Raw genomic sequence first — 13,545 nt, 5'->3', positions numbered from 1 at the left:
TTTTTTTTTTTTTGCATCCTCTTCAACCTTCGTTGGAACAAATGTGCGGCATGGCAGCAAGTCAGCTGGCCAAAGGGGAGACAGTTAAACGGCGCTTCTACCTCGTCTCACGATGTGGCGGTAGTAGCCGCCCCACACACCCAACCATGTACCAAATATGTAGTTAGCAATAACGATGAATACGGAAGCGGTAAACAAAGATATCCCTTGCTACGCCCCTCACTAATTCACAGGCTTATTCTCTGAGGAACAGGTTTCGGTGTTCCGCTACAAATTACCCTTGATTTTCTCGCGGAGCACATACTGCAGGATGCCGCCGTGTTCCACATACTTTACCTCCATCTCTGTGTCAATGCGGAGGATAGCACTGAAGGAAGAGCCGTCATCTTTCTGGACAGTCACTTCCTGTGCGGGATGTATGCCGCCGGAGAAATCAAAGTTGAAGCGCTCCCTCCCAGTGAGTCCAAGTGACTCCACACTTTCACCTTGACGGAACTGCAGGGGCACAATCCCCATCCCAACGAGGTTGGAGCGGTGGATGCGTTCAAAGCTCTCGGCAATTACAACCTTTACACCCTGCAAAAATGGGCCTTTCGCCGCCCAGTCGCGGGAAGAGCCACTCCCATATTCCTTGCCGGCGAGAATAACAAGAGGTGTATTCTCCTCTGCGTATCTCATGGCGGCATCGAATATGTAAACCTTCTCATTGGTCGGCCAATGAATGGTGAAGGGACCCGTTTGCCCCTCACCAACGATGCGGTTACCAAGTCGGGTGTTGGCAAATGTTCCACGAACCATTACCATGTCATTTCCGCGACGCGCGCCGTAGGTGTTGAAGTCTTTCCTTGCTACCCCAAGCCCTTGCAGAAATTGGGCGGCCGGTGAATCCTTGGCGATATTTCCGGCCGGAGAAATATGGTCTGTGGTTATGGAGTCGCCGAACACTGCCAAGCACGCGGCATTCTTAAATACCACGTTTGGTGTGACCTCCATGGTCATCTTCTCGAAGTACGGTGGTTTGTGGATATATGTGGATTCCTGCCATTCATACTGGGTACCCCCTTTCACCTTCAAACCGTTCCACTGTTCGTTAAGTGTTGTGATCGATTTATAAACAGTTTTGAAAAGGTCCGGCGTGACATGTTCCCGCACCACAGCAGAAACTTCGTCGTTCGTGGGCCAAATGTCCCGAAGATACACATCGTTGGCAATCGGCTCGGTCGCAAAATCGATGTTAACTCGCCCAGCCAGGGCATACGCAACAACAAGAGGAGGCGAAGCCAGGTAGTTTGCAGCCGTTTGGGGATGAATTCGTGCCTCAAAGTTACGATTACCCGATAGCACAGCAGCCGCGACAAAGTTATTATCGTTAATGCACTTCGATACGGCGGGATCAACATCACCCGCATTCCCGATGCATGTCATGCAGCCGTACCCCGTTGTATGAAAACGCAATTCGTCAAGAAAACTTTGCAGCCCAGAGTTTTCAAGATACTTGGTAACGACATGCGACCCCGGGGAAAGAGAGGTTTTAACACCTGCTGGGACTTTTAACCCCTTTTCGACGGCCTTTTTTGCCAATAATCCTGCTGCAATAAGAACATTCGGATTCGAGGTGTTTGTACAGGAAGTAATAGCAGCAATGACGACACTTCCGTGGCGCATAACCGCTTCTTTCCCGTCAACCGTGTATTTTACCTCCTTCTTGTGTTCCCCATCGGGAATGCCAAACCCCTTGAAGCCCGTCTTGGCGCCAAGGCACGCTTCGAAGTCTTGCTTCATATTCCTCAATAAGATGTGATCATGTGGACGTTTGGGCCCGGCAAGTGATGGTTCCACTGTAGAAAGGTCCAGCTCAATATTCTGCGAATACGAAATTTTTTCGTCACCTGTACGGAACATTTTCGTGGCTTTGGTATACTTCTCAATACGTGCAAGGTGCTCTGCATCTCGGCCCGTGCAACGGAGGTAGTTGAGAGTTTCTTGGTCAATTGGGAAGAAACCCGTGGTGGCACCGTACTCTGGTGCCATGTTCGCTAGTGTTGCGCGATCAGGCAGTGAAAGAGTATCGACGCCGGGTCCATAAAATTCAACAAATTTCCCCACAACACCCAGCTTCCGTAGGTTCCTCACAACTGTCAGCACCAGGTCGGTAGCTGTGCAACCCTCCGAGAGTTTACCAGTAAATCTGTAGCCCACCACCTCCGGAAGCACCATAGAGAGCGACTGCCCCAACATGCCCGCTTCCGCCTCAATACCACCGACGCCCCAGCCGATTACACCAACACCATTAACCATTGTCGTGTGCGAATCAGTCCCTACAACGGAATCAGGATACAAAACTCCGTCGTTATTGAATACAACTCGGGCAAGATACTCAAGGTTCACTTGGTGAACGATCCCAGATCCCGGAGGGACAATTAACAGATTGTGAAATGCTTCGGACCCCCACTTAAGGAATTCGAACCGCTCCCGATTGCGCTGCATTTCAATGTCCTGATTAAGCTTTGCTGCTTCCGGGGTCCCATAGCTGTCCACCTGAACAGAGTGGTCAACCACAAGTTCCACCGGAATCTGGGGATTGATCTTGTCAACATCACCTCCCAAACGCTTCGTTGCATCACGCATGGCGGCCAAATCCACAACGCAGGGAACGCCAGTGAAGTCCTGGAGCACCACGCGCGCTGGTTTGAAGGGGATTTCAATACTCTTGTGGCAGTTCTCGCTCCAACTCAGTATATTTTCAACTGCTTTCGATGTGATATCGAACTCATCACAATTTCGGACGGCTGATTCAAGGAGGACGCGAATCGAAAAGGGTAAACCATCATATCTGGGGTCAATTTCGTGTAGTTTGAAGTACTGTGCCTGACCTCCGTCCACGCTCAGGGTAGCGATGTATTTTAGAAATGGGTTGTTTGACGGCAAGGAGGCCTTCAGTAACTTCATCGTGCTGAGCATACACAAGACTCCCTCTTCTTACCCTTTCGCTTGTGCAGTATATACCTTTCCTATTATTTTGGCAGTGTAGTCGATGTAAACCTTATTTTTATAACCTTACTAATGCAAAAAGTATAAACACAAAGGCATGTAAAATAGAATGCCACAGAAAACCCCCGCCCAATGCGGCTACAAGTAAGAAACTTTGTTTGACCTGCAAAATGTTTGGTAGGCACCTCATACTGACTGTGTGCCCACCTTTCGGGTGGCCCGTGGATACTCCGTCAACTGCGAAAGAAGAGTAGAAAGCAAGAAACCGTTCGTTGTCCACACAAACGTTCAGCCACTTCCGTAGGTTTCATTTCACATAGACGCGCTTTCCTGGCAACAACCATATTGCACATATGTGTGTGTGTGTGGGTATATGATCCTCGATAGCCATCCACAAATAACAAACCTAAGAGAGGTACACGGAACGGTACGACAGGGCGAAAATTGAAGGCTGGACCAAGACCCCACGCACGCACTTTCCACCAAAAGAACAGCGGATCACCGTCAACTGAGCGAGTCATCGATTGACAGTCGTCACGATCCCCTGTTCTACGCACATCAGGCTATGCTACTATCGATAGAGTAAGACAGACTGACCTCCAATAACAAAAGAAAGAGGGACCCGCCACCACACCACACCTCTTAACAGCGGCTGCCAGTCCTCACTCCCCTTCCCAACATACGATCCCCGTTGGCATCTTCGTGGCCTGCGGACGCAAAGTTAACATCCCATAAACGCAACCGTCCACTCCAAGGGTGAAAAAACTTAGAGCAGTCACACCACAAAAAAAAAAATAGCAGGAGTAACTACAGCTGCTCTGCACAAGCTGGACGCCAACGCAAACGGGGGATCGGAGGGACACACGTGACGCAACGCGGTGGGGTCTCCGCACTGAGGGCTAAAAAAACAAATCTAATCCAACAGCAGCCTCACCCCGCCAGGAGTTGTGCTTGCTGACTCACCGCAACTTTAATATTTTGTGCTTCCACTGCTGCTGTCCAGCGGCAGAGGCTCCCGAATGCGGTTCACACTTCTGGCTTGTGTCGCTTGCCATATAGTGCCGAGACTCCCACCACAATGCGTTTACCACCGCGGAGACGGGCAAGCGCATCCACACATATGGTGAACCAGCCGAGGAAACATCAAACAGGTTTAATCCCAGCGGAAAACTACGGAAACCATGACATCACGGATGATATACATCGTGACCGTATGTAATGTACACTATCTTTATTTGTGCTTGTGGGGAACATTATTCTTTGGTCCCTGTGAAGCTGAAAGCGGAAACTATGGAAACCAGGTGCACGTCAATAAAAACAGCATCATACTCACATATATGGCGACTGCGACATCACATTCAAACGGGAAACAGCACAGCCCGCGAGTCTGAGACGACTTCCCCAGCTGCACGTCGCTGGGTCACGTGAAAAATGGAACAAAGTCAATTGTTTCCTCTATATTGATATCCCCATTGCACACGTGCAGGCAGATCCTTCATTTATCATCAAAATTAAAAGTCCGAAAATGATGTAAAAGGGGGAACAGCAGTTCAAAAAAAGAAAAAAGAGATGTGCACTGTAATGCAATCGCCGTGTACCATCCCTGCAATGTCTTGTGGTGCAAGTAAATTTTTTCATCACGAAAAAAGCATACTGTACATGACGACTTCAAAACATCCATATTCCCCCTCCCTGTGCCTCCTTCCCGCTCCCCGCGCTCCTGGTGGAGCACTTGCGTCACCAAATTCTTTCTGCAAATCCCACTTATCCCTCTACTGATCAGTGTAAGAAGCGCAGAAAAGGAATTTCGTGGGGCCAGTGACTACATACCAAAGGAAGCACAGAGTTTGAATAGAAAAATGGACACCGCGCAAAGTGTGGCTTACAGTGTGGAGGTAGTAATGCATTGTAGAAAACGACCTTGTCGCCGATACCGCCATGTTACCTAAAAGTCGTCACTGTCATCGTCGTCGTCATCTTCGGACTTCTTGTCACTTTGAGAATCGTTCTCGTCCTCGTCTTCGTCATCGTCAAAAGAAGAGTACGAGCCATCCAGAGCGTCTCCAGTGGCCGCGGCGGGGGCTGGAACGGCATCATCCTTACGCGAATGAGGGGTTGTAGGAGCTGACGAATCGGACCTTGAAGCCGATTCAGGAGGGGTTGCCTCCTTGCCGCGTTCGGGACTGCTGCTTTCTTTGTTCCCCGTCCATTCTTCTGCACCCGTTTTTATGTTGTAGCTTTTGTTATGTCCTGACTCGGAGCTGGCCGCTGGCCCAAGGCGGCCAGCGAGGAAATCTTCGATTTCCTGCGGACAGTCCGGTTTCCCCTTTTCACCACAAAGGTCTTTCATACAAAGGCCGTGGCCCTTATACGTAACGGTAAAATGGGGTTTAGGAAGCTTGGGATCATCCTCAGTGAAATCGTAAACGTGCACGAAGCGGTTCGTTTTGGGGTCGAGACGGGCTGACTTGAAACTGGCTTGGAGACCGGGGAGCCTTATGTAGAAAGGCTTAAAATTAATATGATGGCTTGACTCCACGACAGGGTCCGTTGTTGCGAAGATGTGCAGGGTTATATATTCACAGTCGCGAGTGCGTAGTTGTTTGCAGGCCACATGAACTGTCATATTTTTACAATTCCGGAGGAATACACTGCCTTCGCAAGCGGCAATGATGAGCTCGCCACCCTCGCAATCATCCACAGTTATGCTGTCCAGCGGATCCAGAACATAAACAGTGCAGTTTGTGAGGTACTCCAACTGTACTTGCTGACCACTCACTTGCCCTCCGGACCGATAAAATGTTCGACCAGACCACTTAGAAATAAAGTAAGTGGTATCTTCACCATCTTCAGTTTTAGTCTGAGCAACAGGGGCGCGAGGGACAGGCGCTGATTCTGGGGTAGTAGTAGGTAAACCAATATTGTCCTTGGAGACCCCGCTATTGGCACCCGCCGCGCCCGGTGCCCCCATAATCGTCGTCAGGATGGGACCAGAACCCTCAGGGAGTCCTAGCTCGCGAACAATGTCCTGGCGGCTTTGTAGCGCACACTCAGTTAAAGCAGCCTCTTGCTTCAGAACGCTCAGTGTGTAATTCAGTCCCATGTGCTCCAAATATTCCATAACAACAGAAAGCGACTGGCGGCCCTTCGCAGACTCTTTCTCGGCCTTGAGACGTGGTGTGGGAGAAAACAGCCTGGATTTTATGTTCGGGTCCTCGGAAAGTGTCTTCAAAGCAGTGTCCACTATCATGGCACGCATCTTGGCCAGTTCACCCGACACCTCTAGCTTCTTTCGAAGGAACTCCTCCGTAACAACTTCCTTCGCTTGGTAGGTCATAGCGTATGTCGGTTGGTAAGTGAACGCACTACTTCAGCGACGTCAAGAGAATACCTTGAACAAATTTAAAACAGCTGGAGAAGAGGGGCAACTTTTGCACCGGTAGATGTTAGCAGCATAAGTTCGTTAGTGAAGACAAGAAGAGAACTATATGGCGGACAAAAATGACGGCAGGGGCGTCGGAAGTGAGAACCTTACGACGAGTTTTACTTCCTTGTTCTGTAATCCCACCACTTAGGAAATGGCGCAATACAACATACATTCCACAGTGCACCCTGGTCACACGCACGTACGAACGTGATTGACCTCGCAGAAACGGGCTTCCGCGGTTAAAGCACCTAAATTGCTTCATTCATACTGTTCAGTGGGTGTTAAGATCTCTCCGCCAGCAATCCTCGATATGACATATCGAGACCGATGATCAAGTTTGTCAGGATCATAGTCGTACTGAAAAATTAGAAGCACAACGGAGAAAAGGTACAACATGAATATGGAGCTTTGACGTGGATACGGTAGCCTCCCAAATTGACATTGAGTCAAAACAAACGATCGGATGGCATATATGAGACAGTAAAACGCCAAATCTGCTCGCCTCCCTTTAGGCTCAATAAGCGTACTTATCCCCGCAAGTGAGCTAGCAATTGCAAACAAAAGACCACCACGTATGTTCCTCTGCGCTGCAAGGCAAGCGTACCTGGTGCTGCAAACCGAATACAGAGCCAAGAACAATGTACTGAAAAACACCGACCGAGCAGCCCGGCACAGTGACTGCAATGGTTTGCGTATCAACTTTTTGTACTGGACGACGATAGTGGCCACCTTTAGTGGTAGATACAATGGTAGACCGACTTGAACCATATTTTTACAGAAGAGCATAAAACAAAATTGATTGCATGTCAAACCCTCGTGGGCGTAGGAACAACAGACACTAAGGTGTTCGCTGGGGTCATGAGGAAGCCTGCGTCCCCTTTCGACGCACAACTCAACAAGTTCAGGTGAAATTTGGTGTCGTGTAAGCCCCGCATAACTCCGAACCACGCGCTCGTCGAGCATTGATGTTTTAGACAGAAAGTTCAGGTATGAAGGTGGCATTGTGTATGGTGCAAACACGAACCCGTAAAGTATTTGCGACGCGCTAAGGCACATTACTACAATATCATAGTGCTCGAAATCTCTGAACACCTTAGGAAACAGAGGCAAAACACAGCTTGTCCCTACTACCTGAAGAGCCCGGACGAGAACATGGAGACAAAGTTCGACCCTTGTTCCTCTCTCCATTACCATAACTGGTAGAACAGATATAAAGCCCGCGACTACATAGGAGAATTTCTCGGGTATCGACAAATGGGAACATAGTTTCGATGCAATGTGCTTCAAAAGTCGAAAACAAGATAGTCCCGCCGAAAGGAATGCCCATTTGAGAGGATCAGCGGATAGAACCTCTCTTAAAAATACTTTGTGTACGCCGGTCCGCAGGCCGCTCTTCAATAAACCGGTTACTACACCAAAGGCGAGTCGTCCCGCAGCCGCATACAGGGCATTTCGGGACGCAGTGGATACTGTGCGTTTAAGTCCACTTACCACCAAAGCTCGGTCATCCCTTTTAGCTCTGTATGGGGAACAGTCCGCTTCTGCCATTTTTCAGTGACACTAGAAAATGACTTTCAAATAGAGTGAAACGATCCAGAGAACGTCAGGACTATTTGACAAACAACAGTGACACCGGAATGCACCTAATAAAAATGAAAGCGGAAGGAAAGGGGGGTATAGTTAGAATAACAAAGAAGGGTCACACGCCACAGCCACATTTAGAAAATGTGATAGCAACTTTGAAGATACGGAACCGAACCCTGATATTTTTTTAAAAAAAGGAATAATAATAAAACTACCAGAAAAACGCTTGTTTTTCTAAATCGACCAAATCTGGGTCGACTTCCCGCACAACAATCATTTCACCGTCTTCGGATAACCTAGAAACAGCAATTTTAATGTTCTTTTCATCGGTATTCTGGAATTTCAAAAGTCTCTCCTGTTCCCGCCTAAGTTTCTCCTCCCTTTCCTTTTGCTTTTTTTCTTCCAAGTCTCTCAGATATTTAAGCCTCGCTTCCTCTCTCTGTTTAGCCTCTTCCTCGAGTTTTCGCAATTCCGCAAGCCTTTCATTTTTCTCCTCTGTGTCATCAATGAGCAGAGTAAGTCCGACAACAGTTTTCCGCTTCGTGGTAGTGGAAACAAAACCAAACAATGCAGTCATGTTGCCTTCGCGAGTTCTCATAAGTGCAATGTGAGAGGTTGTCAAGCAAGGTAGCTCATTATCGCACCCCAAAGTAAAATTGTCCGGTATCTGGCTTGCATTTGTCACATTCTTGTACAAATCTACAAGTGAAACAGACTTCACCTTCGGCTTCCCCTCCACTACCCCTGCCAATTCCAACAAACCGGATTTATTAGTGATACCGCTTTCAATGGAAATACCATTTCCAACAGCGAGCGCTGCAGGTCTACTCTCTGTGTCCACGTAGTGTACGGAACCCCACCATCTGCCTTGATACCCGGAGGAAACGACGTAATGGTGACTTGAGTTATAAGTCGATACCATCAACCTGCTCCGACCCCTCAACATGAGTTCCGCGTTATCGAGGGGATCTAAGGGTATCTTGCTTCGAACACTCCATATATATCCATCATCTGACTGAAACAACACGTGAACCAAGGAGGTGTTTCTTTTTACGACAGCATTCATTAAATAGATTTGGTCATCAGTTAGGAAAAGGGTGTTTCCTCTGAACTCGATATCTGTCACCTCCTCCCCAGGTATGTAAGAAAACGTCATTGTTGTGTTTTCTTCGTTTTCTAAAAGCGAAACATTTCCCTTGTATGACACAACTGTTATGTTGATTACATTCTGACTTACGTTATCAACTTTTAAGGGACAGTGCAAAGTGCCTCCAACAACGACACCTCGATGAGCACAAAAAGGGTATTTCGTTTGCTGGACCGAGAAACTTTTACCACCATCAAAAGTGCATACCGCTGTGAGTTGGTGCTTACACTCGGCGCACGGCTCCTGATAGGCCTGAGCACAGATTACACCCTCCTGTAGCGTGACAGCACCCGATGGCATCCATAAGCCATTTCCTGTGCTAAGGTGGGTCACATTTAGAGGCAAAACCTCAAATGATTGCGACTCGGTAGCCATCAGCAGGAAAGCTAAAAGAAGAAAAGTGAGGCTGAGCATTTCCTTTAACTACGCTTATTATGATTGGATTCTAATGCTCCTCTTCAGCCCGTGCACCTCGAAGAAGCTATTGCAGCTTTTTTAAAAAAAGAGAGAGTACAAATAAAACAGTGAGCACTGATTCCAGTAAACAAAACCATTTGTTAAGGTCCAACAACACCAAGCCCGTACGGAACATCACCGAAAGAGAAGCACTACCAACAGCATATATACGCACACATATATATGCGTGTTTCCGAAAAACAAAAAAAGAGAGCAAGAGCCGTATGTACCGCAATAAATAAAACCCGACTCGTAATGTCTGTACCTCCTAACACCTTTGCAAATTGGTCATCTTAATAGAAACATACGGGTATTCGTATTGCAGGGACCCGTCTTCCACAGAAGAAGTGTTTGAAAAAGGAACACTCAAATCAGGGTACAGCTGTGATATTTTCTTTCTTATTTCTGCTTCCTTTCTCTTGTCAACCTGTAGGAATATCGATATGCATCGTGGAGGCAGCCCATATTTCAATAAACTTTCCACAAAAAGTCTCACCGCCTTTAGGTGAACCCAAGCAACATAGCAACCAGTGTACCTTTGACGAAGTACCAAGCCGAAATTTTTCTTCTCGCTCTCGGCTCTTTTAATAAAGTCGTTTAGATCCCTTATCGACGGTTCGTCGGCTGCATCCGAATCTCGTACAATATACCTCCTCTTCCGGCACGCCAGCTTCACATCCTCCAAAACTCGACGAAAGACGACGATGCTGTTTAGCACAAACTCGCTATCCTCTGCAATGATACAGTTCGAATCGGGGCAAACGAAATCGTTGAGGGACCAATATTCATTTAGCCACTCTCTCTTCGAACTTAAGGGCACTGCGACGAAGAGGTTAGTGAGCAATTCAGTATCAACAATGAAGGGATGGCTCCGGTTTTTCATAGTCACCAGTTCCCTAATAGGTTTGACCGAGAGATTGCCCTGAGCTTTTCTTGTCACAGTAGTTAATTTGTTCCGCGTTTCATTATACTTCGTCATCACCACACGAACACCTTCCTCGGTTGTTGCGAAATAATTTGCAAACTTTTCCACCAGGCCCAAAATACTTTCATTGCTGTCAAACTGTGCTGAACTCCACTGAAACCCTTTGACGAATGCTGCTGGGGTCATCTCCTGTGTTTGGTTGAATCGTAAGGTTGCAACGACATCACGTGGCTCTTCACATATCTCTTGCATTATCGTAATCTGCTTTTCCAAGCTGTTCTCCACCTGTAAATCCAGTTTTGCCAGCTCGTCACTTGCTTCAATGAGAGAGTCAAGTGTTCCTACCTTAAAGTTCGGGACAGCGAATGAACAAACGTCCTTTCCCGCAGCCCCAAGGAGGGATACGAGGTTTTTGTATTGAAACGCGAAGGAGTCCGCTCCTGTCGGAAGGAAAGGAAGCCCCAAAAGGAGAAAGTGCTCCGACATTTTACACTGCTCCACCCCTATGCTTACCTAGAAATAAAGAACCGTAGTGTGTTTTCCAAACAGGAGTAGAAGGCGGCGAGCACTGACACACGAAAAACAGGTAGCAATAATGCCGTAAAACGCCGACCAGTCCATAAGACTGTCGATTTCGAAATCCATGAGCAAAACTATCTTCAGACACAGTAAATGACACTGACAGGAAGCCATCCGAAAGTAAAAAAAAGTGAATGAGACTAAGATAAATAGAGTGCTAAACCCCCACGCGGTAGTTTAAAGAAAAAATAGGGGCTAGCGTGCGATGCCAAAAGCTACAAACAAGCTGACAGACAAAAAAATGGAAACGAACAGGATGCGGACATACCCGTATTACACGAGGGGTCGCAGCACAACGATAAGCGGTGCACCCCAATTGGCCCATCATCCATTCCCTTTCTCTGCCTCCCACCCCCACTTCCTAACAGCAGGTTGTCCCACCCTAAGGCAACAGCACCCGCCCCGCGCACCCTCGCCAACCAGACCCGCATGGTACGCGTGCGAAAAGGCCCCACCGTAGAGGGAGCAAATCCATGCCTCCAGAGCACCATCAGCACGGCCGCCGATTTCACGCACCCGAGAAGCGTTCGGGCTGCGCAGCTGCAAGTCCAACGGCGCAGGTCCCAGATGCTCCCCTCTCTCCTCCCCTTTCTAGAACCCCACAGCATTGACAGGGGCTCGCGGCTTCCACTGCGAGCGGGGGCATTCGGGACGGCACCGTTACCTACATGGGGGAGTTCCCTCCAATTGAAAAGGGTAATGGCGGGGGAGGGGGCCCTCTCCACTCAAAATAGGAATTAGGGTACCTCCCCGGCTGCCGCAGCATTATGTGGCGGGTCGCCCTCCAACTCGCGGTGGTGGCAAGAGCCTCTTCACAGTAGCAACGTGGCTTCTCTTCGCAAATGCCACCGCGGGCGCGCCCACGCTGGAAAGTCTAATGCATTGAAGGGCTTCCGGCTGCACAGAGACCCTTCCTGCACAAAAAGTACGTGGATTGTGGTTGCGACGTTCCGAAGGCGAAACCTCACGACGGCGACCCGGCGACGCTTCATGCTAACACAGAGTGAACGGGCACCTGCTTGCAGAGCTCAAATGGGTCACCGGAAATTTTTACACTTCTTGCAGCCCAGTGGGTGCTCGTTGCTCTTTAGTTTGTTACCTCCTTTTCCAAATTTCTTTCTCACGATTTGCGACGCCTTCCCCTTGCCCCGACTGCGTCCACCATTTCCGGCACCCATTTATTGCCCCTTGCCCATCCGGGCCCTCACCAAACACCACACCACCGTACTCTTCGTTTCTCCCCGGTTCTGACAGCGCAGGGCTTTGCTGCCGGCGCCTATTCAGCGAAGTTGCCTCTAGACTGGGAATGCGCCCTGGGTGCTTTTCTCTTCGGCGCCCCGCAAGCGAGCATCCGCGGCATCCCCTTCTTCACGCTGAATTGGAACAATTCCACCCCGCTGGTTAAAAACCCGCACCCATCCTACCTGAATTACTTACCCATTGGCTGGTATTTGCGCCCCTCGAGCGTCTTTAATTTGAGGGCACCTCCTCATTCATTACATGAACAGCTCCCGCTACCAATAGGGTTTGCGCCCGCCGTTCCCGCTACTCTTTCGAGACCAAATTCGGCCTCACGCACATATCGCCCGCAGCAGTTGCGGTGGTTCCCCTGCTTCCTACATGCCCAAGCGCCGCTTTTCTTCCCGACACGCTCCGTTCTGGAACATGTTTGAGCCCGCCGCGGCTGTTGGGTTCTACCAACCGCATCCTATTCGATGCCCTGTACCCCTTCCATTTTCCTCCTGTTGCGATCCGGCAAAGTTCGAAGGAGGGAACGCATCATATTCCGTGCTTTGCGCGAGGCGTGGGTCAGCAAGCCATCAATCGAAAATTTGATGTGCGGCTCCAGCCCATCCTCAGCCCCCGGTCTGGTGGATGACGTTTTTCGTGTCGGAGGAGAGGCCCCTCGGGCTACACTCACCGGAGGGTGCATTTTTACGAAAATTGTATTTGGAACCGCCTCGTCCCCATGCTATGGTTAAGTTGGTGGTGAGCTTTCAGCCGTGAAACTGAATGCTCCACGGCGTCGTTGCACCGTAGCGGAGCCTCTGGCTTTTGTGCAGGGGTAGGCATCCTGTACCGGACGGGAGAAGCTGGCCATTACTAAATCTCCATCGGGTGCGGGGAAAAGCGGAACGGCAAACGTACTACGTTTTTCGTGTGGGTGGGGTGAGGAAACTGTACTCCAGTTTCGGACAGAAGGAATTTGCAAGCATGAAGTGACGCTCCCCAACGGTAGATGGGCTTAGTTGATGGAAACGTGTCCCTTCCGCACTGGACTCCATACGCCCTCGCCCTCGCTAGCCGGCGCACGAAAGTCCATTCCATTGACAACTTGGTATGTGGAAAACCGCACTTCGGGGGAGGGGCGCAGTGGGAGGTACCCCTTCCGCTGCCCAATGGCGCCGAAGATGGGGAGGGACTTTCTGTTTGAGT

General features: G+C 49.2%; 7 protein-coding genes across 7 annotated transcripts; all 7 read right to left on the bottom strand.

The window, feature by feature from the left end:
• Positions 1-267: 267 nt before the first annotated feature.
• Positions 268-2,961, bottom strand: TEOVI_000682500 (aconitase; the record flags this gene model as incomplete). The annotated part of the gene is made up of 1 exon (XM_067219941.1): positions 268-2,961. One exon carries the CDS (start codon positions 2,959-2,961, stop codon positions 268-270), a length of 2,694 nt encoding a protein of 897 aa, XP_067076042.1.
• A 1,975-nt stretch (positions 2,962-4,936) lies between these two features.
• On the bottom strand, positions 4,937-6,328 carry TEOVI_000682400 (tubulin cofactor C domain-containing protein RP2; the record flags this gene model as incomplete). The annotated part of the gene is made up of 1 exon (XM_067219940.1): positions 4,937-6,328. One exon carries the CDS (start codon positions 6,326-6,328, stop codon positions 4,937-4,939), a length of 1,392 nt encoding a protein of 463 aa, XP_067076041.1.
• Positions 6,329-6,676: 348 nt separating this feature from the next.
• On the bottom strand, positions 6,677-7,966 carry TEOVI_000682300 (uncharacterized protein; the record flags this gene model as incomplete). Its single annotated transcript, XM_067219939.1, has 1 exon — positions 6,677-7,966. The coding sequence occupies one exon, from the start codon at positions 7,964-7,966 to the stop codon at positions 6,677-6,679; it is 1,290 nt and encodes a 429-aa protein (XP_067076040.1).
• A 247-nt stretch (positions 7,967-8,213) lies between these two features.
• On the bottom strand, positions 8,214-9,563 carry TEOVI_000682200 (uncharacterized protein; the record flags this gene model as incomplete). Its single annotated transcript, XM_067219938.1, has 1 exon — positions 8,214-9,563. One exon carries the CDS (start codon positions 9,561-9,563, stop codon positions 8,214-8,216), a length of 1,350 nt encoding a protein of 449 aa, XP_067076039.1.
• A 310-nt stretch (positions 9,564-9,873) lies between these two features.
• On the bottom strand, positions 9,874-11,016 carry TEOVI_000682100 (vacuolar ATP synthase subunit c, putative; the record flags this gene model as incomplete). The annotated part of the gene is made up of 1 exon (XM_067219937.1): positions 9,874-11,016. One exon carries the CDS (start codon positions 11,014-11,016, stop codon positions 9,874-9,876), a length of 1,143 nt encoding a protein of 380 aa, XP_067076038.1.
• A 308-nt stretch (positions 11,017-11,324) lies between these two features.
• TEOVI_000682000 (uncharacterized protein) lies at positions 11,325-11,717 on the bottom strand (the record flags this gene model as incomplete). Its single annotated transcript, XM_067219936.1, has 1 exon — positions 11,325-11,717. The coding sequence occupies one exon, from the start codon at positions 11,715-11,717 to the stop codon at positions 11,325-11,327; it is 393 nt and encodes a 130-aa protein (XP_067076037.1).
• A 1,495-nt stretch (positions 11,718-13,212) lies between these two features.
• Positions 13,213-13,437, bottom strand: TEOVI_000681900 (uncharacterized protein; the record flags this gene model as incomplete). Its single annotated transcript, XM_067219935.1, has 1 exon — positions 13,213-13,437. The coding sequence occupies one exon, from the start codon at positions 13,435-13,437 to the stop codon at positions 13,213-13,215; it is 225 nt and encodes a 74-aa protein (XP_067076036.1).
• Between the last annotated feature and the right edge of the window lie 108 nt (positions 13,438-13,545).

The sequence above is a fragment of the Trypanosoma equiperdum genome (genome assembly GCF_001457755.1).
Source record: "Trypanosoma equiperdum strain OVI genome assembly, contig: ctg_1024, whole genome shotgun sequence".
NCBI lineage: Eukaryota > Euglenozoa > Kinetoplastea > Trypanosomatida > Trypanosomatidae > Trypanosoma > Trypanosoma equiperdum.
This window is presented reverse-complemented; position numbering and strand designations above follow the sequence as displayed.